This window comes from Prinia subflava, chromosome 3 (assembly GCF_021018805.1).
Source record: "Prinia subflava isolate CZ2003 ecotype Zambia chromosome 3, Cam_Psub_1.2, whole genome shotgun sequence".
NCBI classification, from domain to species: Eukaryota; Metazoa; Chordata; class Aves; order Passeriformes; family Cisticolidae; genus Prinia; species Prinia subflava.
Window position 1 is genome coordinate 92174107 of NC_086249.1, and position 23582 is coordinate 92197688.

Genomic DNA, 23582 nt, shown 5'->3' on the forward strand with positions numbered 1-23582 from the left:
TCTCTGGCCCTGCCTGCAGTATTTACACCTGCTCAGCATGCATGGCCACACCAAGCAGGAGGACCAGAAGACTGTCACTGGAAGGAGCAAGAGTTTCATCTTTAACTCAGATCTAAAAGTTCACTATTGAGAACTAATAGTCCAAGAAAGGTGATCAGCCTCATCACAAAGTGGGAAGCAGTCAGATACATCCTTCCTTGCAAAGCTTCACATGTAGCTACTGCAAAGGTAATCCCAGCCACTCCTGGGGAGTGAGCTACTCGGTTAAAACTGAACATACCTTTAAATGCTATGCATGTGTGTGAATCTTACCACAATCAGGATTTTGATCCTTATTAGACCTCAAGTGGTTATGGAAAATAAAATTGGTAATTCAAAAAATTTTCTCAGAAATAAATTATAAAACCTAAAGTAAAAGAATCAACAGAGGAGTCAAGAAAAAGAAAGGCAGGAAAGAAATGCTAAGTACATCTAGAGTTATTAATACAATAGATCACTGCCAATGAGACACCAATTAGACAACAGCTTACACTGCACAAAGACTTTGAGTGGTTAAGCAAAGAAGAAATCGCAGAAATGACAGTAGCCTTTGACCAAATATTTTACAAATAATTGTTTTTATGTAGGCACAAAATGCCAACCAGGTCACAAAAAAAATTCTGAAACTTGTCCTCTGGCACAATTATGATTTTAATGAAGCTCTTCCTTTTAACCTTTTGTGGCTGCAGACAACTTTGCTAAACTTTAGCCCTTTGCCAGTGACGTTCATGGCAGATGTAAAATTAGATCCTTCTGCAGACTTACTATTCAAAGTCCTTCTGTTTTAATAAAAAAAGAGAAGCTTCTCAAATCAGGTAAATTTTACACAGGTGTTTGGAGGAATTTACTGAAAAATCAGATTGTAAGAGTAGTAGCAACATCAATTAAAATCACCTGACACAGACTTTTAGATATTTCTACTGTAAAAGTAGCTTGAACTTCAAGGAGTTTTAGTTGCATGCATCCTGCTCTCATATTACAAAAATGGTTGATAGAAAAGTTGAAGCAAGTTGAAAGTCTTTAAAGGACTGATGCTATACCTTCTCATTTGGATAAAAACTGGGAAAAGCTGCAGGAATTCACATGATCTCATCAAGAGTTTAGCTAGAAATGATTAATAGACTAAGACTTTATAAAATCTGGAAGAGAAATCCTAGACACACTCAGATCAACTTTTGACTGAATTACTACTTCAAAAGGAATGCAGTAGTACTCACCACACTGTAAAGAGTTATCCTCTTGTACTGTCGTGTTATAGGTCCAATCCTCCTTTCTCCAGCGTATAACACCACTGTCCTGGCAGTCCTTAGATTGTGTCATATTTGCCTTGTCCCACATTCTGAACAGGTACAGCTCCCCAGTCATACCCTGGCGAGGTGAGGCAGCTGTACCTTGCAGCTTTGAACAGCCAAGTAAAAACTGGCCTTTTCCAGGCAAATGAACGTTCCCATTTAGTTTCTTGTGGAATTCTTCTGTTCCATTTATGAATACCTTCATCTCCTCCTTGTCACTTTTCCACTGGATACACACTTGGTTCCAAATGTTTTTACGAAGTCTGACCATAGTATTTATTTGTTTTCCAAACAACCATATCTTCAATTTACCATGATCTCCTGTAAGTCCAAGATCATACTTATTCGCAGAGTGATTGGCATGAAGAGTTTTTTCAGCATATACATATGCTGTCCATGGACTATTTGAGGAATACAGCTTGAGGTGCACACAGACAAGGAATTCTCTCAAGGGATGTAGAGAAATTCTTGAAGACATACTCCAAGGATCTTCACATGCAGTCTTAAAGACGGCTTTGTATCGCCCTAGGAAATCCTCCTCATCTAAATAAAGAGAAGGTGATTTGTAAAATGATTTAGTCTGAAAAGAGATCTCTTATATGGATGTTATTCTTCCATATAGCACTGTTTCTAGGCATTTTCCTAGATTTCAAAAGAACACATTAAGAAACAATCTTTCCACCTACCTATTTGGAGTTATTTTTGTGGTGAGAAAGTGACAAACTTGGAGGCAGTGAACAAATCCTAGCTGCTCATGAAAGCTTTGAAGTGACACTTATGCACAAGACCAAGAATGACCATGTAGAACACAGAATCATTCAGGCTGGAGAAGGTCAAGATCATTGAGTCCAAGTGTCAACCCAGCACTGCCCAATCCACTAAACCATCTCCCCAAGTGCCACATCTACACCTCTTTTGAGCACCTTCAGGGATGGACTCAACCACTTCCATCCACAGCTTGGTTCAATGCTTAGCAACCCTTTCCACAAAGAAATGTTTCCTAGTATCCAATCTAAACCTCCCCTCAATCTAAACTTGAGGCCATTTCCTCTTGTTCTGTGGCTAGTTAGTTGGGAGAAGAGACTGAGCCCCATTTTGCTACAACCTCCCTTAAGGTAGAGAGCAATAGGGTCTCCCATGAGCCTTCTTTTCTCCCAGCTAAACAATCCCAGGTCCCTCAGCTGCTTCTCAGACGACTTGTACTCCAGACTCTTCACCCACTCTGTTGCCCTTCTCTGGACTCACTCCAGCCCCTCAATTTCTTTCTTGAAATGAGATGCCCAGAATGGAACACTGGATTTGAGGTGTGGCCTCACCAGTGCTGAGTACAGGGGGACAATCCCTGCCCTGCTCCTGCTGGCCACTCTATTGGTGACACAGGCCAGGTGCCTTTGGCCTTCTTGTCCACCTGAGCATAGCTGGCTCACGTTCAGTCAACATCTCCAGATCCTTTTCTGCCATGCAGTTTTCCAGCCACTCCTCCCCAAGCCTGTAGTGCTGCATGGGGTTGTTGTGACCTAAGTGCAGGACCTGGCACTTGGCCTTGTTGAACCTCATACAACTGAGGCTTCATTCTGCTCCTCATCCCTGTGTTCCAGCTCAGGGGGCTGGGTACTCTGAGACTAAGGCAAAGAAAGCATGAAGTACACCAGCCTTTTCCTCACCCTTTGTCACTGCACTTCCCACTTCATCCAATAAAGGGTGGAGAATCTCCTCAGCCATTTTGTTGCTAATTTATTTTTTGAAACATTTTTGAGTTTTATGGCAGTAGCCAGATTAAATTTTGGTTGGGTCTTGGCCCTTCTGATTTTCTCCCTGCCTAACCTTACAGCATCCTTGTAGTCCTCCTGAGTTTCCTGCCCCTTCTTCCAAAGGTCATAAACTCTTCTTTCCTGAGTTCCAGCCAAAGATCTTTCTTCAGCCAGGCTGGTCATCTTCCCCAGTGGCTCATTTTTCAGCAGGAGATGACCTGCTCTTGCCCCTTTAAGAATTCCTTCTTGAAGAAGAATTTCCAGCCTCCCCTGGACTCCTTTGCCCTTCAGGGCTGCTTCTCAAGGGACTCTGTCAACCAGTCCCCTAAACATGCCAAAGTTTTCCTTCAAGAAGTCCAAGGTGGCAGCTCTGCTGACTCCTCTCCTTAAGTCTGCAAAAATTGAAAGCCAATCCTTTTGTGATTGCTGAGGCCTCCAACCATCACATCATCCACCAACCCTTGCTGTTCATAAACAACAGGTCCAGCAGGCACCCTCCCTATAAAACAGAGTAGTTCTATACAATGCCCCAAACACTGAAACTTGATCATAACTGTTCAGTCCTTATAGATGCCTCATTTCCTCCATTGTCCCAGTACAGAGAAGGACAGGCTTTTGTGGTTATAGATGTAAACTCTTGGGAGCTGACTCTTATTTCATGGAATTATGCACACTTAAATTGCATCATCATTATCATGGTTGCTTGCTTTATGGTGCACACAGCAGCAACAAAATAAGAAAAAGTTCCTTTGGAACATGAAATGGAACAACAGAAAAATGAAACAGCCCGACAGATGTTCAGCCAGTGCAAGAGAACACACTACTGCCACCTGTAAGGAGGTAATTCTTTATTAATATATGCAGAGCTTTTACGTACGCTCCAGAGGATGTATGGGATTAATCATGATTGATCAGGGTTGGAAAGCAGAAAAAGATCGTCCAACACAGAAAAAAACCTTTTCCATTAGCTCCTCTGTAAGAAGACAAACTTCCAGGCAGCTTGGATTGGGGATTTTTTTCCAGGGTAGGTTATGTTCATAGTCCTAGTTAGCTGTCAAGATCACAGCCAGTTCTTCTGTAATGTTCTCATGCAACCAGAGCACCAGCTTTCATCAGGCCAGTTCTGACAACTTTTCTGCCTCTTGAGCTTCAGGCTCTCAAATTTCTTTTTCAATAGCAACAAGGGAAAACAAGGAGAAAGTTCCTAACTTCCCAGTGCAACTTGATAGGTACAAGCTACCAGAAATATTTGAAACAGAAAATGTATCAATCTAGTTTGATGGAAAGTCATTGATACCTTTCTTGTTGTATCCTATAAATTCCAGACTCTCTCTGTGATGCTAACTAGCAGAAGCCTGCAGGCATTTTTCACAGCCTGGAATCAATACTGAAGTTCAGCATATGTGACAGAAGTGCCATGCAAGGCCACAGACCAAACTAAAACTCTCTGGGTACAGGCTAAAATTAGATGAAAATCCTAACTAGCAGACAGTGGATTTTCAATGGTGAATTAATACTTAGGTTGGTTCTAAATGTCAAAGGAGAAGAAAGACAAACTTGACCCAACAGCAAGCCTCCCCTGCCTAACCCTGCAGCATAACTTGTGTCATCCAGCTTGGCCACTTGTCAGAATCTGAAAGCAAAATCTGGGATACTCAGCTAAGAACACGTGGCATACTCAGCATGGAAAACTTATTTTTAAAATTACTTAAAAGCTGGATGAGAAAGACTGCATGGGAGGGGAAAGTGTCACAGAATATGAGATTTTTCAAAATGGGTACTCAAATATACCTACCTTTTTAAGTAAAATTAAAACAGATCTCCACCTTACAGCATGGACAGATCATAAGGAAACTGATTTTATAAAGGAAATACCCAGCTAGTTACACGCCAACACTGGTGACACAGTCTTTCCAAATAAAAAAAAATGCTAAAGGCTTTCATTATTAAGTAGAAATTTTGCTGAAAGTTTTGAAAGACTTGATGCAGCAGCTGTTCCTCAGACAGTGCATGTCAGAAGTACACTTGCGTGACTCCTATATCCTCCAAAATTCCTGTAAGCAATCTCGAGCATGCAGAGATGGCCAATTGACTGGCAAAGGAAGTTTCCTCACACAGCTTCAAAATTTGAAGTCACTTTTAACTATCCAAATTGACAGACTGGAATTCAATTCCTGAGCAACAATACTAATCAAACTTGAATTATCAGCAGCAGACTTGGTTTTGGAAGTGAACGAATTCTGAGAGAGGCCTGATTTCACACTAAGCATTAAATCAGTGTTGATATGCCAATAGTGGATTAAAGGGCTGCTAAATGCTATTACATTCTTTAGGGAGTTGGCACTTCAAGGGAGCCAGAGTAGACACAAACTTGTAGATGAAAACAGTTGTAAGACAGGTAGCCAACAGAAATTATGCAAAAATGAGACAAATCTCTTGGCGATTCTCCTGGTCTGCTTTATATAATCCAAAAAGACTGCTGCTGATCAATATGCAAGGCCTGAAGAATTAATTTAAACTAAGAAAAGTTTTTCCATAGAAAGGTCTACCCTTCTGGAAACTGGAAAGCTGGCCCACTTTGCTCTAAACAGTCACACAAAAAGTGCCAAAAAGGGATGCCAAGTGAAGAGAATAGATATCAATACTATCTGAATTGTTACAAGAAAGGCTGGAAATTTTCATATGCCTTATCTACCCAAAGAATGCTGAAAAAGCAGAAAGGAAATCATAATCATAGTCAGCAAATGCACCTTGTTGTTCCAAGTCAGCACAGTACATCATTACATTAGAAATTAATTATCAGTATTATCTTGACTACATCTCCCTGACATGTGGGTGGATACATTTTAAGCAGGAGATGACATTACAGTAAAGCCTTTGGAAGAGCTGTTAATCATCACTTATTTTCTCTAGCAGTGGTGGCCAGGACCCACTCTTGACCATGGAACTGAGGAGCTGGAACTGCCTGTGCTCTACCAGAGGCATTCCTGTAGCCTCCTTGCATCCAGACAATACAACACACTCAGAAAAGTAGTCATGAACACACCTTTATCACCACAGCACAGAAAAGGGAGCAAAGTGGAATGAATGCTTCAAACAGCTCCAGAGTAGGAAAAAACAGGAAAAAATAAATCATAATAATTTTTTTAAAAAATCAAATAACTCCACAATTTGAAGTGAAGGAAACTCCATTCAATGGTAAACATGGGCAACTTTTCAATACCTTTTGCTGTATTTGGGCACACAAGCCTTCTCAGAAATGCAAATTTATTTTTCTTACTATACTTATCTCTAAGAGATGCAAAACCTGGGGGTTTTTCCCTCACTAAAACTAAAAGCATGTACTTAATAAGCATGTTCTCTTATGCCCTAACAGAAATCCTGAAACATATCCACATACTTCCAAATGTTTAAAATTAACTTTCTGAGAATGACATCAACCAAAAATGTATCTCTTTCTTTTTTCTACACATTTTTTGACATGATAATTGGTATCTTTACAAGAGATAGCCAACAGTAGGTATTAAGAATTAGATCTACAGAAGCAGATTCTCTCAGTACATATGTACCAGTGTTATTTTCCTTATATTACTAATAACCACTGGATCAGTACAGCTGAGCATTAACACAGTCAGGTAATCTCTTGAATAAAAATGGTCACAAGTTTATGTGTCTGCACAATCTGGCTTTTAACTAGTAACAATAGCTATAACTTCCTTGCAAGTGTTTGCCACCTGTGACACATTTGGCTTGCTACAGTCCATTAAAATGACGTCAAAAGACTCTCATATACTCATGTATATGAGCTCATAACTGCTTTTTATAGAAGTCTAAAACTCTAAACCTTCTATATGTAGGTCACTCGATTCTGTTGAATATTTTGAAAATCTGAAGCTAAGAACTGTTTCTCCAAAATCAATTTCATACTTCCTTTTCATTTATAGTTCTATTTGTTTAGCTGGGGATAAACAACATCACATTATCCAGCATCCTGAGCATCAAAAAGAACACAGGAAGTTCTTCTCTCTTTATATTTTTTGGAGAACACAAACATACTTTTGCATTTCACATGAGGAGAGAACTGAGTACAGATGGTGCTGACAGTACTAAATGCTGACAGCCTAAAACCAAAAAACCCCAATAAAATAGGGGGAAAATGTAAACACACTCTTGTGTCAGTTTAGCTTTCCTTGATGATTACTGACAGTTGTATGTGATATGAAGGTGAAAAACAAAATCTCTCTTTGCTTGCTTCCCCAGAACTTTAGATACAGTTAAATTTTCCCTGGAAAAACTCTTCTATGGCATCCGTCCATCTGCTGAGAAGCTCTGTCCATTTTACTATTTAAAGCACAAAAGGTTAACACCTCTCCATCTTAGCAGGTTTATCACCCAAATCTCAGATTCTGTCTCAACAGAAACATTTTGTAAAAGTTACTGTATCTGGAGAATTCGAGTCAAAACTCGTCTAGTCTGTAACCTATAAAACCTCATTGGCGGTACGTCGTTAAGCAGGCATACTTAAATTTAAAAAAATCAAGCAGTAAATCTGAACTGCAAGAAGTTCTGACCTAGAGTAAAATAACATGCCATGACACAGAAAGCAGCTTCTGAAACTACCCATTAAGTACACAGCAAAAAACACTCCAAATTTTTTAGTACACTAAGCACGTTATTAACATGATAAATACACCACACACTATTGACATAAGGAAGGTTTCTGAATGACAAGCACTGTTATCTTTATCAGCTGAGCTCCAGAGCAGTAACAGGCCAACCACCAGTTTACAGAACAGCCATGAAGAAACACAACTTATTTTACCTCACTTTATTCTACTTTACCTCACACTGGAGGATCACCATGTCCGTTTATCCACAAGAACCTTATGAATTTATTTTTCATTTATTGATACATAAAGTGCATAAACTGCCAAATTCAAATACCTCATTTTTGTTACATGTTCTGGACCTTACTACCTTTTCCTCAGGCATATTCAGATCCATAACCAAGATCAATGCAGGAGATGTTCTACACACACACACACACCCCCTAAATAGAGCAAAGCTCAAAGGATCTTGTGGTGTTTTTGTAAGAGCACTGCAAATGATGTAACAACATGTTCTGAAAATAGTAACACTTCCAGCTCAGAAAAAAACCCAGCAATAAAATAATTTGCCTTGTTATTACAAATTGTGTTTTGGTTCTCTCCTCATCCATAGCCTAGAAAAGTTACTATCAATGATTTTTATGAAAACATAAAAAGCATCCAAAATGCTAAGCACCAACTGTTTCAATTCTTGTTAATGACAGTTTTTCTTCTTGATTTCAAGAGGCAAAAACTTGTCTGAGTATATTCAAAAGTTCTATTCATCAAGACTAATGTTATTTATTTGGAATATCAACACTAGACAAATCAGGAAAAAATTCTCTTACCTTTGCTTGCTGTAGCCAAGAACAACTGAAGTAAAAGGACTGCTTGAACAATCCTGAATCTCAGGAAAATGTCCTGTATTCTGCCAACACAACAGTGCTGTTTTCCCCAGGCAACCATTCTAGAAAAAATAGATAAATAAATAAATCATAATGACTAGAAAACATGTAGGTGTGGGAACATTACGACAAAATATGTTCCCAACATGAGCATAAATCTTCTCAACCCTGTTATACTATTGGTATATTTTGCACAGAAATGCAATATGGATACTGTGGATATTGCCAAGACACTAAGAGAGAAAGATGTTTACTGAAAGGAAAAAAAAAAACCCAAACCAAAAAAAATCTATCCAAGCTCTAATTCTCCAAAGACCACAAATATATCAGAGCATGGCCATGACTCCTTGCACAAATACGACTTTCAGCATTTCAAAAACAAACATACCCCTCCAAAAGATTTGCACACAACAACAACAAAATGACCCAACCAAAAGCTGACAGAAGAAGCATGGAGAGGTTGTCCAAAAGCTTTAATAATCTCAGTAAGTATGTAAGAAAGCATCTCTTCAGTCCACTACCCACACATTCTCTCATGTGACACTTTAACAGCAACACTATGAACTAAGTTAGAAGAAGGATTTTGATTCCCAACCCTCATCTCATTATCAAAGCAAAAAGCTACTGAAAAAAAAAAAAAAGAGACAAATGCCACAAACCACTGTGGGTCACAAGTTCATGAACAATATAATGAAAACCTGGTTTGTCCACCTTTCTTCCTAGTGATGGTTGTTTAATGTGAGCAACAGGACTAAAGAAAATGTGTAGGAAAAGGAACTTGCCTCCTATTGGAAGAGATGCCATTCTGTGAAATATTTATTTAAGATCTTTTAAAAAAAGGTTCATCTGAATATTTTGCATGCTGAAAGAAACATTCAGGTGCTTTTGCACACAATTATTCCTAAATAAAAAAGTTTAGATATATATTGGCAAGTGATTCTGTAGCTGATTTTTGAAACATGCAAAGCAGTAAACTTTATATACTTAATATTTTCCATGTATCAGCTTTAGGGTAGTTCAGAGCATTCTGCCTGATATCAGAAGTTTAATTTGGCCATCACAGGTTGGGTGCATGTGCAAGTGCATTGGTTAGCACTCACACTGCTCACAAACTGCACTGTCCTGCTCATGCTGTGTCAGGCTGCAGTAGCTTCCCTTCTTTTCAGGCATCCTTAAACGGTGAACGCTTTCTGGAGTTTCAAATGTTTTTAATGTTAGGGCTAAAATGTAGTTGTTTTGTAAGCATTCACACAAATGTAAGTATTTTTAAATTTACAATGGTTACTATGGGCAGAACTCTGCAAGAGAAGTGCCACAGCAATAAAGTAAGAAACAGTGAAGTTGCAAAGTCATTTAAACTTTAGAAATTGATTAAACATACATGCAAATAAATTATAACCATATAACAACATAACACAGAAAACATAAAGCAAAGGTTTTTAAAAAATTAACAGCACTGCAACATTGTTGCCAGTGTTTTCAAGAATTATGGAACACAGAATACTTCTAACAAATTTTAAAAAGCAGATAAATCATATGCTAAAACAATGGTCATATCTAATATACAAAATCCTATTCAGGAACAGATCAAAACCAAACAAAAAAAAGTTTAAAAAGGCAAGAAATGTTAATGGTGGGCTAGCTTTCTAAAGACCTCCAGGAAACATGTTCAAACCTGTCCTCAGCTTACTTCTCTAAACATCTAAAAATTGTGTATTAATGAAGTTGTTCCATCAGCAACCTCAGTAGCAGAATTAAATTAATTATCCTAAGAACCTGATAATGAAAATTGCTGTGCTTAACTTCAAGAACTGTGCATTTACAATGTCATTTCCTAGGGTTAAAAGAAACGCTCATCCAAAAACTGTTTCCTTTCTTTGCTTACTTACATTTCCCAGTCTAGTCTCAAGTTAGGTCACCTCCCAGCAAAACCAAGCTGCATATGATATCTATATTCTATCTATAATATCTATTCTTCCATTTTATGGGGAAATCTTTTGTACACTAAACCATCCATCCATAGTGATATACTTGGACAACAAAACAAACAATACTTCCAGCATCCCTTTCCTCTACTACCTAGATACCAAGTTGTGAAATGTGATTGGGATGGAGACCAAAATACTCAGTGGCATCCACAAGAGTAGCCATTGATGCAGGCAAGTACCGAGGCAAGCTGCTTGCTCTGTGTCACATATGAGAGTGATTCAGAATGCCCTGCATTCCCTGCTTCTGGTTTTCTCCTTGAGCCTCAGCCCTGCAAACAGATAGACATGAAATGAGCTGACTAGGACAGATGTTTACTCCTGAAGCACCAAGCCTGCCTTCTGTTTTGTTTGGCAGAGCTCATTAGACAATGATGTTAGTGTCCCATCCCCCAGAAATAAAAACTGCATTACAAAAATCTAAATTTGAGTATAGGAGCCAAGAAATTCCTGGTACTGACTCCAGCCCTGTCTGAGCACTCTGTAGCCCTGAGGAGTTTGAATGAATCTACCTCCAACTCTGGCATTTCACAGTGAGCTTTGCTAATATTTGTCTAGTGTTTAAACAAAAGGCTGTAATAAATACTTTCTGTACATTTAGGTTTTTTTATCTCATCTGGGGTTTTTTGACATTGTTCTCACTTCCACAGATGGGCCTGGCGAGGCAAGTAGGGACAGAGTCAGACCTTCTTGTTGATTGAACACGGTCACATCCATCAAGAACTCTAAAACTATTCAAAGCTATGAATGAAAATTAATGATCCCAGGAAAAGCAAAGAAGTTCAGATAGCAGGAAACTGAATAAATGTATAAAGTGAAATACTGACATGGTCACCGCTCAACTGACTTTTTGCAAGACTTTGGACAATTACACTAGTTCAAGATTTGTTCCAATGTCCAGATAAAAAATACAATTAAAAGTGCTGGGAAAATAACATTTGCATTCTTTTCTTTTTGTAACAATGCTGTTCAGACACCACCAAAGAAAAACATGCTGCTATCTTTGGTATATATATTTTTCTTAAAAAAAACACCAAGATATAAAATACCTTTCACCACATTTATTCAAATAAATGTCATATGATACACTCCAAATCATTTGGCCATTATGTTCTGCTTAAACTTATTTAAGTCCTTTTCTGTATTAGAATCATAAATCTTTATTCTTAATGATCCTGAACAGTAAATAATTGCAGATATATAGTTGTGGACATTACAGAATTAGGCATAAGGGATTCTTTTCATTTGTTATTAATTTGCTGATATGTTCAAATGAACATTTGTATTGTACTTCATAATAGATGAATACAGCGTGACTCAGGGAGCCCAGCAAAATTATGCATAGTTTTTGCAGCAGGATGAAAAATTTTCACGTGTATATCAAGCAAATCTAATTAAGTACAACAGTTACTGAGCCACCCAAGCATGGGAAAGAATTCTATGCACAGACTACAGGTAGAGATGTAACCCCCTGACTTCACTTTCTCAATTACAACTAAGTGGGTTTTATCTACAAAGAGGTAAGTGTCTGAAATAGGTGACAATATAAAACATTTCTTTGATCAGCAGAAAAAATAAAATTCAGAAAATAGAAATTAACGGCTCAGGCATAAATCAGTTACATCCTGTTTGCTTTTCATGAAGAGTGTCTTATTTTGACCAATGACAACCTTGTACCAAGGTCTCACAACATTTCACACCACCTTATTAATTTGAAAGTCAAATTATAATTGACAGTGCTTTTCTTAAAACAAATGAACAAAGATATGTAGAAAAAATGGATTAATTTTTGTTTGTCTGTTGTGTTATACATGTCACAGTTCTGCATTAATATCACACTCTCTGCAAATCAAAGAGGTTAGTGGAAACAAAGACAGGAAGATGGTATAAAAAAGGAGTCTGTATTCCTATCACTAATAATAATTAGCTCATGCCCTGCTATTTTACTTTACTACTTTCCAAGTGTGCACCCATAGGTGACATATCAAGACATTTAGCATTTACCTTCAGCAACTGCTCATCTTGTAGTACAGCAGATATATTTTCATAGGATTAAAGCCACAGAAAGTGCAAAACATAAATACAGCAGTCGTGTTCTGTAACTTATTTTGTTAAATCACTTTTGGAAAAATTTCACATCCAAATTTCATCATTCCTGTTGAAACTACATATTTACTGGCAGTCTTTAACATTTAATAAACTATTAGTTCTTTTATGCTAAGTTTTAGCCAGAGCAGGCTCTCACTGCCAATGCATGAACAGCTGGTTACAGAAACTTATGCTGGAAATCATGGCCCAAAGCAATCGTTCATTTACTTCCAATCATGCTGTCTACTGCTGCATCCCAAACTGCTTTGTTCAAGCCACACTTATTTCATCCACAGTCTTTGGGTCTCATTCTGTCTTCTGTATTCATCCCCTACTAAGATTTTGGATTTCAATAAAAATATTTCCCAAATTTATAGAAGCTACTGCTGAGGAGGAGGATAATAATGAATGGTAAGCTTCCGGCTGCTCTTCTTTGATAGTCTGCCTTATTCAAGTCTATATCAGGTGATAAAACACTAAAACAAGGAAGAGAAACACATCATAATGCCCAGGTATGAAAACTTCTTGATGTCTTTTCTTTCAGAAATATAAGACTGTAAACGTCTTCCATCAACTCCTTATATTTTCCAGACTGGAACCAAAACACAGTAAAGTTTCAATGTTATTTTTAAATTTTGGCTGAAGCAACTTAGATGTAATAGGGAGGACGCTTATGCTGGAAACTCTTGTGTCACAGTAAATCTTGGCACATACGGAATTTACTGACTTAACAGCAGAAGTAGCACCACTGAGTTTAAAATGTTGTTCCATGGGGGGGTTTTATGTGTTTTTCCAGAAGACAATAATAGGATTATTACTGTCTGGTAATAATTTGGTTTTCATTAATTTTCTCCAGTGCTAATCATATCTGTAAAAACTGTATTCTATATAGTCACTGTGTTCATATAGTCACTATATGTAAAACACCAGCTTTTTCTAAGACTGTAATGGTAATGTGTTCAAGGACCCTCCTCCTGACATAAATCTTTACTGCTTTCAGACATATTAAATGTTTTACTTTTTAATAAAATGGGTTACAGAGAGCAACAAGCCACTTAAGCACAGACATCAGCCTTCTGCAAAATTCATGGCTGGTTGAGTTCTTCAGAGAACTGGAGGATGAATTCTCTGAGAAATCCATTCTTTTGTTTAGCCCTTCAACTGTTGCAGGATATTGGCATTAGAGTGACTTTTTAATATTTTTTATTTTATAAATGCCCAGGTGTGCAAGCCAAGACCTTCAGTTCAACTCACAGATCTCCCCTTGAATTCCTGTAAAAGTGCAAACTTAATCCCTTAGGCCTGTGGAAGTGGATTCAGGAGTGGAACATGCTATTGGATGGCCCTCTATCATGGACCTCAGGGCCAAAAAACCTGCACTTCTGGTACTTAATTCTCTTGTAAGCAACTTGGGCTCTATATAGTGCAAAAATAGGACACAGGACAATTACAAGCAAGTTTTGTTCCCTCTTACCTAGACTAGAAATGTTTCACCTCCTCATATCCAATTGTCACCTGGGAGATGAGCAAGAGGCCTTTTTCTAGCTCTTATAGAGGTTTTACACTATCCAGGAAATCCTCTCTGCATGGTGTATTCCCTCAAGAGCAAAGTTTTACCCACACCTTCTATTAATTCTAGAGCAAACTAAAAAGCCCTTCACTGACAATGCCTGAGCAGGTTTCCTCTTAAAAGAGCTTACAAAGTACTGATGAAGCACAACAAGCAGAGATGCAATAAAAGGAGTTATGTTTGCCACAAGTCTGATTATTTCAACTTCAGACAGGTTGTTTTCATTTTCCTTAATATTTTGCAGTGTGGAAGTACATAGGTTTAATGGAGGGGGGAAACAAGAAGATGTGTTCTGCAGAGCAGAAGATCACACAAAGGTTGGCACATCAGAAAAGATTCAAACACTACATGTGCACCTTGAGCCATATAAAAGCATGAGAAAGGGTTATATATTTTGTGCTCATGTCTCTGTATAAGAAATATAAGCACAAAGAAGTACACAAAAAGTTTTCAAAAACCTTTGTATTCAGCTACATAATTTAATGCAGAAAGAGGGAAGTATAAAAACTTTTGGAAACTTCAAATATTTATATCAGTAAACAATGTAAGCAGGCTGTGAAGAGACAGGTAAGCACCAGGCATGCCAAAAAGAAGAGTATCCAGCTCATGCTTTTGATTTTCCTACTTAAAAAAAAAAAAAAAAAAGAGTTCTGAAAGTTTCATCTTACTGTAAATGGAGGAAATAAAAAGTAAATAGTTGTTTCTGCTCACTTTACACTTTTCTTCCCCACTCTCCAAGCCAAGCTCTCTTGGCTTGAACAGCAACACCCTAAAAAAGAAATTATACTGTGATTTCATCATAAGCTTCACTTTATGGACTTAACAGATCTCTTGGATCTTGCACTTGGAGCTGTTAAAATTTCTCTGGAAGCTAAGAAGCACAGTATTTGTTGGAGGTTTTTGGTTGAAAGAGGGGGAATGAGGGGTGGTTTATAACAGTCTCTCAGACTCTTTCAGTCAACAGACCAATGGCCAAAATGAACAGTTTGTACCACAGAAATAAAACTCAGCAGTTTGGAAAGATGGCTGCACTGAAGCAAGCATCTTCTGCAGTCCCACTAAAACTCCAATACAGAACACACCATCACCACCCTACACACCCTAAGGACATACAGACATGTTGGCACTTCAGTCTCCACACAGGGTAAATATTCAGAGAACCTCTATTAAGACATTCTAGGAAACAGGGTTATGCCCAAACACCATTTTGGGACTCCTTTAGCACTTCTCCTTCTCAGGGTTCACTGTAAGTGTCTGCAGAGGAATAGGAGATGGTCCCATTGCCCATGTCAGACTACTACAACTGAAACAAGTGAGCCAACAGCAAACATTTGTAAACACTTGAAAGCCATCACACAGGACTTGAAAGCTTCAGAAACTTCAGAAAAGTTTCTTTACATCTGAACCATTCCTGTGTGCACCCCCACAAAGATCAGAAACTTTACTTTGTACAGCTACACCACACATGGCTTTTTTCACCATCACCTCCTCTGAAAAAGAGTGATTAGCCTTCTCAGAAATAAACCACAATCACCACATTGCTGACTTGCCAAAATATAGTTGAGGGTGAAAAAAAAGAAAGCATTTTTAATCCAACTTGTTTGAACACATGGACTATGCTATGAATAAGTAATGGAGGAACAAAGTCACTCCAAAACATGAAGTCCATCAGAAACCCGTTCAGTCAGCTTATGTCCATAATTAATTTGGTGCAAAAGAAACAAAGGTATTCAAAGTCTGGTCGGGAACTTGGAACTTAAACATGGAATTTAGCTGCATTCATAATCAGGCATGCCCAAATGTCTAGCAAATCCAGGCAGAGAGAAACAGTCCTTTTTTTTCTAAAGAAAAGGACTTACTAAGAGAATATTTTGACCCTAAAAGCATCAGCAAAACATGATGACTTTTGTTATATGTGCACAATAACATTTCCACAATTATCATAATCACATTACTCCTTGTCTTTCTAATTCTTTCATTTCTAAAAGTGTCATATCTTGTCAAACATGACAACTTCTGGCAAACCTTCTGATGGATCTCTTAGACCTTAACTCCTCAATGATTCCTTTAAGGAACACCATAAATGAGAAAACAGTGCTTAATTTGTGAGGGATTGTTCTTTTTTGGTAACTTTGATAAGGCATCACTTGAGGTACTCATGCAAATTTCAGAAAACAAAAATATTGTGATAATTCTAGGATTTTTCTATAAATTCTACAGATTGGAAAAGTATTTTAAGTAGATTGAGGAACTTTACAAAGTATTTCTTTCCTATCTACTGTCTTATCTAGTATAATTGACATTCTACAGTTTTCTTTTAAAATAAACAAAAATAAGTTAATCATGTTATTAACTATACTTTTTCTATGAGCTGTTAAGAATACTGTATTTAAGCAGCCAGCAGAAGAGGACCTAGAGCAGAACAACAAAATCCCATTTTTATAAGGCACTAGCTGAAAAGCAGCTGTTGTGTCAAAGAGTCTTTATATTTCTGTGCCACAGAACTCATTAATAAAAGACAGAAAACACTGAGGACTTGAACTGCCAGACACATTTCTAAAATCCTGTATCAGTTCCACCGCATAACACCTTCAATAAAACTGCCCTGAATCTGATGTAGGTAGCACCCACAGCTTGAATACCTGTGGCATACAAAATATTCAGCTCACAGCTGAAGACAAATCCATGTGACTCATGCAGGGAGGAGTTTAAGATGGATTTTTTTTGTCTTTGACTTTGTCCTACAGAAGACCCTTTGTCCATCCTGGACAACAATAAATTTCAAAGTTATTTTGTCACAAAAGGAATGCAAGATTCCCAAGTAATTGAGTCCTATTAATTACCATACAGCTATACAAGCCTATCTTTTTCATAGAGCAATTGGACAGCCTTGCCAAATTGTAACTCCACCAGGAATTTCTGACTGGAAAGAGTAAGACCCTTATAATCACAAGCACCTGTCTAACAAAACTATCAGCTCCATTCATGTCCACAAGCTGAGTAGCACCTACCAATAAATTATTATTCTCTAAATCCTTGCATCTAGAGAAGAGCAAAGCTTTTAACTGAACCTAGATATATAAAACCACTAGTAGACTTACCATTTATCATAAAGCTAACATTTCAGGCCAAATAACATGACTTATTCATGCTAATTCTTACGTTGAAGTCTATGAGATTACTTGCATGAGCTACCCTTACTTTGGCCTTCAAATAATCTAATCTAATACTCCACTGAAAACAGAAAACTCAAGTGGAGTGGTCAGTGTTAAAGCTAAACTGCATTTGCCAAGGCCAGTGATCATGTTACATATTAAGAACTAAAAATTGTCCAAATCTAACAGGAGTTATTCTCCCATGAACTCCCAAACTTTCTCAATCTGCCAGCACTCTACAGTTACTAGTGGAAGACCTGACTAAATGCACTCACAGCACAAAAACTGTATAAACTGAGTAACTAATCTGAGAGTGGGAATTCAGTCCATCTCTCTCCAGCTGGTCCTAATATGAGCCAATTTCTGTTGATGTATTAGAAACAGAAGTTTAACATTAAATTTGGAAGGCACTGAGGAAAAAAAGAACACACTATCTCCATTTGATCTACAGAATTACCTTAAGATACTAAAGTCATATTAATAAAGACACCAATAACACTAGTTCACTCAGTACCACAGTAGAAATGACATAACACTATCTTACAGCATAAGTAGAAAGTTTTGTGTCCCCAATTTGTTATCTGAGCAAATTTTGTTCATGTGCAATTTCTTCCTGCATCTTCTTTCACAGCATTCCACCTTAGGGATTTGTCTTCATCATTAAATTATAGGTGTGCTTCCTCAGTGAAGACAAGTACTTGGAGATCCTCCTAAGCAAAGACATGTTTTTTGTTCCTTAGTTTAATTCAACAAACACACTACTGGTCACCTAGCAGAGGAACAAATTTTGCTTGTTTTCCTCAAGGAAACAGTTACAGAAGACTGCTTTCCACTTGGGAATACCCTTAAGGTCGAAAACTTAAGAACAGGAGTATCAGCTTGTGCAGTTCTCTTCTAGTGATGATGTACACTGTTAGCCTATGCAAGCAAGAGGGAGGAACGTGTTCTGAGCAGACACACACTTACTTTTTCAGTACAAGACACAGAACTGAAGACACAACTGATTTGCTTTGGGATTGATATGTCTTAGATCTAGAGGTTGTAAACTCTATTTTGGTTCATGCTGAAGCCCATTCCAACACCCCTTCAGCATTACTCTAACTAATTTGACCAGGGAGACTGGCCCAGATTACCCACTGTGGTTCCTTCCAACCTTACCAATTCTGTCATTTCATGTAAGTCAAAACCAGCCTAGGCTTGTACGATCACACATTTAATTTGCTGGATAAGCACACCTTGAACTAGTTTACAAACATTTATTCCCTGTTTCCACATAAATCAATGCAAGAAAATAACAGTAAAAGCAACAGGGTTGAGTACTGTTACAAATACTATCCATGAATGACAAAACCTATATATTTCCAAAGTAAAAACAAATTCAGTCAAGAAAGGATGCTTCCAGTACACTCAGCCAGGGAACATCACAAAAAAATAACCAGACAAATCATCCACTCCAAATAATTACTGTGTACAAAGGGTGACTCTGAAGACATCACTTTCAGCGATACAGGTTTCCTTGCAGAATGTATGTGAAAGAAGCAGCGAAAACTTTTAAACTGGATATATTCTCTGCACCCGTTCCCGCAGAAAACGGGTGCGAGACCAAACCCCGACCGGCTGTAGCAACACTGTCCCAACGGGACACTGCCCTGCGTCTGCGTCTAAACCGCACTCAAACCCCACCAACGCCTCTACCACGATCAGTCAGTCACTTTTTAGGCCAATTTAAACACGTTACTAAATGTTTCTCGCCGTTGACTGATTAAACACTTAATGCTGGAAAGCCGAAGGACGGCATTCCACCAGCCGCCCCGAGAGCTGTACCTGGCGAGCAGCGCGGCGCCGCTCGGGACCCAGCCCGGCCCGCAGCCCCTCAGGGCGGCCTCGCCCCGCACCGGCAGGCGCGAGTCCCAACGGGCCGGGCCTCAGCCCCCCGGGCCGGACGAGACCCGCACGGCCACCCCAGAGGGGATCCGTGACTAAGCGGGACTTGCCCGCGGAGGTCAGAGCTCCCTGACCTGCGCTCCTCCGCCCACCGCCCCCGCGGGACCTCCCCGCCCTAACGCCGCTCGTCCCTGCGGCAAGATTCGGCGGGAAAGCCCATCCCAAGGGAGCCGCGCACAGCTGCCGCCGGCCCCGCAGAGCCGCTCACCTCCACCCGCCTCAGGGCGACTCCCGCAGCCGCCGCGCTGCCGCTCCGTCCCGCCCTCGGGAGCCCCTCGCCTCCGGCCGCCCCTGCTCCCGCGAGCCCGCGGCCGCTCACCTGGCGCCGGGCGGCCGCCCGTCCCGTCCGTGCCGTCCCGTCTATCTGTCCCGTCCGTGCCGTGCTGTCCCGTCCGTCTGTCCCGGCTGTGTGTCCCGTCCTTGCCGTCCCGTCCGTCTGTCCCGCCGCGCCGCTCGCTCAGCACTGGGCACAGCAGGCGCGCCGGCGGCCCCGGCAGCTGGGACAGCCACTGGCCGGGGGGCGGAGGCAGGCGAGGGAGGTGCTGCGAGGAGCCGAGGGAAGCCGGCGCGGCCCCTCCCGCCCGGCGGCCCCGCGGGTGCGGGCGCGGTCCCGGCGCTGCGGCAGCGCCCGGGGCGTGAGGCCGGCCGGGCGTGAGGGCGGCCCGGCGTGAGGGCGGCCCGGCGCGGGCGGAGGCAGCGAGCAGTGCCCGCAGCGCTGGGACACGGCCGGGGGACGCTTGGTGGCTGCGCACAGCCAGCGCGGGGGAAGGAACTGCCGCTGCCAATGAACTGTTCCACGTTCCTTGGTGGGCAACGTGCTCAGGGTTAAACCAGCCTTCTCTCGTGTAAAGTTTACATCACCTTTAAAACAGACTTAACTGCATTAAGCCTTAATGCTAGCATAGATTTTGCACATTTAGCAGCCTTCGTTGCGTTTCAATGAGATTCATACCTTCAGTCCGTTCAGATTATTGCTAGTGTAAATGAACTTCACTATTACGACGGCAGAAAGCTGGAGCTGTGGCGCCCTTCTCCCAGTTTTCAGTCGCTTGGAATGAAGCGTATTCTGAAAAGGCAGGATTTTCAATGACTCATACCAAATGTTTAGGAACTGTTCCTTGCATGTAGGCTGGAGGTTTGGTACCTAGGCACGGCTGAAAAGAGAAAAACGCCTGGCTCCGGGACATAGCTGGAGTAAGCACATCCAGAGGGAAAGGCTGGAGCTTTAAGTGACAACTCTGAGTGTTACTGAAAAGATAACACACGGACAAATTCTAGGAACTCCACAGACAGCAGGTGTTCCTGAGGATGCAAGGTGAGTGTAGTTTTGTAGAGAAATACTTGCAAAGAAGAAATGGGGGTAGATGAAGAGGCTTGTTTCATTTCCCTTAGATCAGTGGTGTCTTTGGATACCTTGGAGCTGGCATCTAGTCGAACACAAGGCCAGTGCTCTTACAATTCCTCACATAGGAAATAAAACTGGAGGTATTTGTCTTTCTCTGCCTTGCTTAGTGGAATACCTTTCACTTCCTCAAAGGCTTGAGGACCACAAACTCTATTCTCTTCCCAGCTTAAATTACCTGTGAGAATTATAACTACTTAACTTCTGATCTTGATGTCTGAAGTCAATGAGGAAGAGAAGAAAAATTGTCCTAAAGTTAGTGCTAAGGGTGTGATGCATAAGAATATAATTTGTCTGTGGAAAGACTTGCCTAGTGATTCTACATCAGTGACATTTGACATATCCACACAGAGTGCACTTTACCAATGTGGCTTAGTGATGTCTCAGAAAGGCTAAAGGTTCAACAAAGCTGGAAATGGAAGCCCAGCTTACTCCTGGATACCTTACCCATTGGTAGGGCAGGGTTAGGGAGCTTTCTGTGTTGCTTGTTGTGTGACTAGTTACTGGTGTGCAGACAAATGGAAGCCTCTCTATCCAACACCTCTGACAAATGATGCAACCTTTCGGGTAAAAATCAGCCAGTGGCTGAATTTTCAAGCACAGATATGTAATTGCAGGCAGGGGATTTACCTCCAAATACTTTTTCTCTTTCCACTCAGACCAAGTTAATTTACTAGGAGAAATTACTGTGCAATTTACAAAAGGAAAACACTCAATTTATATTTCTGTTTATTTAAACTGTGTATTGCATACAGCTGGGTGGTGTCCAGTAACACACAGGGAAATTAAACCAAATTGATTTGTAATGACCTAAAAACTAAGTAAAGAACTTAATTCCCAGTGTATTTGTACTGCTCTGCCTGGCTGACAACTATGCCATCTATACAGATCTAGGACAACACTGGGGCTGGGCAGTGTTGCATGGAAGCCAAAGGCAAACTCCTATGCCCTTACCAAGAAAACACAGACTTGAGCAGGTCTGAGGAACAAGCATGGATAATTGAGTAACAAAGGACTTTTAATCCCACTAGTTTTGTCATGTTTCTGAGAAAATGCCAAAAAAAGAGAGATTACGTTAATTCAGATTGCTCAATGCCTCCTTTATTGTGCTTGTGCAATACTGGACACTGATTTAGTAGGAACAGCAGGTGATAAATGCAGATTTAAGAAAATGATACTTCCTTGACGAGAAGGAATCTAATTGATCTAATTGTCCCTCCTCAAACAAAATGATCATATGAAAACATCTTAAATATTTTTTTTTCTGAATCTGGAAGACTGTACAGAAAATTGGAGCACAGATACCATCAACTGGTGTTGATATCCAGTTTGGCCATGCATTCTTTGAGCATGAAATACCAGATTTCAAGGGTTTAACAATTGAAGTGTTTTATTTTCACTTGTGTTCAACAAGATTGAATGTAGAAACCCCAACAACTCCAGCAAAGTCAGTGACTAAATTTCCATTAACTTAATCTTAACCAGAGTTTCACATTTTTTTTCTAAATGGTTTGAGATTTTTTATTATTATTATTATTATTATTATTATTACTACCACTACTACTACTACTACTACTTTAAACTCTTTCTCTATTTATGTTTGTGTGTGTATACATGTTTCCTAGGGAGATAAGACATTATCGTGACAGGTCGCAGTATAAATTTCATGTTTATATGGAATTAATTCTAATTGTATAATTCATGTCTTGGTAGGAAAAAAAACCCATATGTAACTGACAAGAGAAAGAGGAGAGGAGACGTAGTGGGAGAAGTAAGGTCTGTTTCCCTTTTCATTTATGCTATGAAGGTTTGAAGCTGTTGTTTCACAAAGATGCTTGACAGGACTTCGCTGTTTCTTAGTGGGCAGAATTGGGAGGCTGCTTTGCCCTGTGATGTGTATGTGGTCGACTTCAGGGAGCATAAATTTAGGGGACTAACTATTTCAATGAATCACATTAATATAATATCTTTTATGTCAAATCCAATTGGTCTAAAAACAAAACAAAAGAGATTAATTTCCATGGCTCTTGATTTTGTGGGATTGTCTTCTCTACCATGTGATACATTTCTGTGAACTCAGAAACTGATTGGAGATGCAAATAGCAGTTAAAATGGTTATACTTTTCTGTTTCATATATAGTCCTTCCTGAAAATCACACCTGTTCTATAAAATCATGTACTAGTTATCAGCCACGTAAATTACAGATCTTTAGGTAAAAAGTATGTAATGTTTTACATTACATAGCACGGTAGCACTGGAGATTAAATAAAATTATCTATGAGTCCTTTGGTCTATTTTCTGCATCCAGCATTACAAAGACACGAACAAGTGAGCAATTTTAGGATAAGGAAGTGATACAGACTAGCTGTGATGCTGAAAGGATTTAAATGTATCAAGGGAGGAGGATCTAGAGCCTAATCTTAAAACTGCACATATTGGGCACAAAGTTGAGAGCTTGATTTGTGAAAAACAGCTGCCTTTCATAGAAGTTTGTGCCTGACCAATAAATCTGTATCTTACAAGAGTCCTTGGAGTAGATACACTTATCTAACATTCTAATAGAATAACTACTTATTAATATTCTTTTGTCAGAAAGTAGCATATAGGTGTGGGTACCATGAGCACAGTGTTTGCTGAATGTTAACTGAGCCAATATATAGAAGAAATCTCTTAGATATGTAATCATTAAATAAGGAGGTTTAGTCTATCCAGCTGTGATTTTACATGTGTTGTCAAATACTAAGTACAAAACCCAGTTTAAGATTTCCTCTTGACTGTAGTACTTTCTTCATTAAAAAAAAAAAAATAGTATTTTCCTTACGGAAAGTCCAGGAAGGATTTTAAAATGGTAACAATAAAAACAA

General features: G+C 39.5%; 1 protein-coding gene across 2 annotated transcripts in view; it reads right to left on the reverse strand.

Annotated features, from left to right (window-relative positions):
* ADGRG2 (adhesion G protein-coupled receptor G2) overlaps positions 1–19853 on the reverse strand; it is a 55318-nt gene extending 35465 nt beyond the window's left edge. Inside the window, exons 1-3 of one of the 2 annotated variants that reach the window (XM_063392914.1) lie at positions 19635–19853; positions 8517–8635; positions 1257–1874 (exon numbers count right to left, since the gene is read on the reverse strand). In XM_063392914.1, coding sequence (XP_063248984.1) covers positions 1257–1874; positions 8517–8634 — 736 coding nt within the window. In that variant the 5' untranslated portion in view covers position 8635; positions 19635–19853. The remainder of the gene's footprint in view (positions 1–1256; positions 1875–8516; positions 8636–19634) is intronic. The other variant, XM_063392915.1, reaches the window with a different exon arrangement.
* Positions 19854–23582: the final 3729 nt, after the last annotated feature.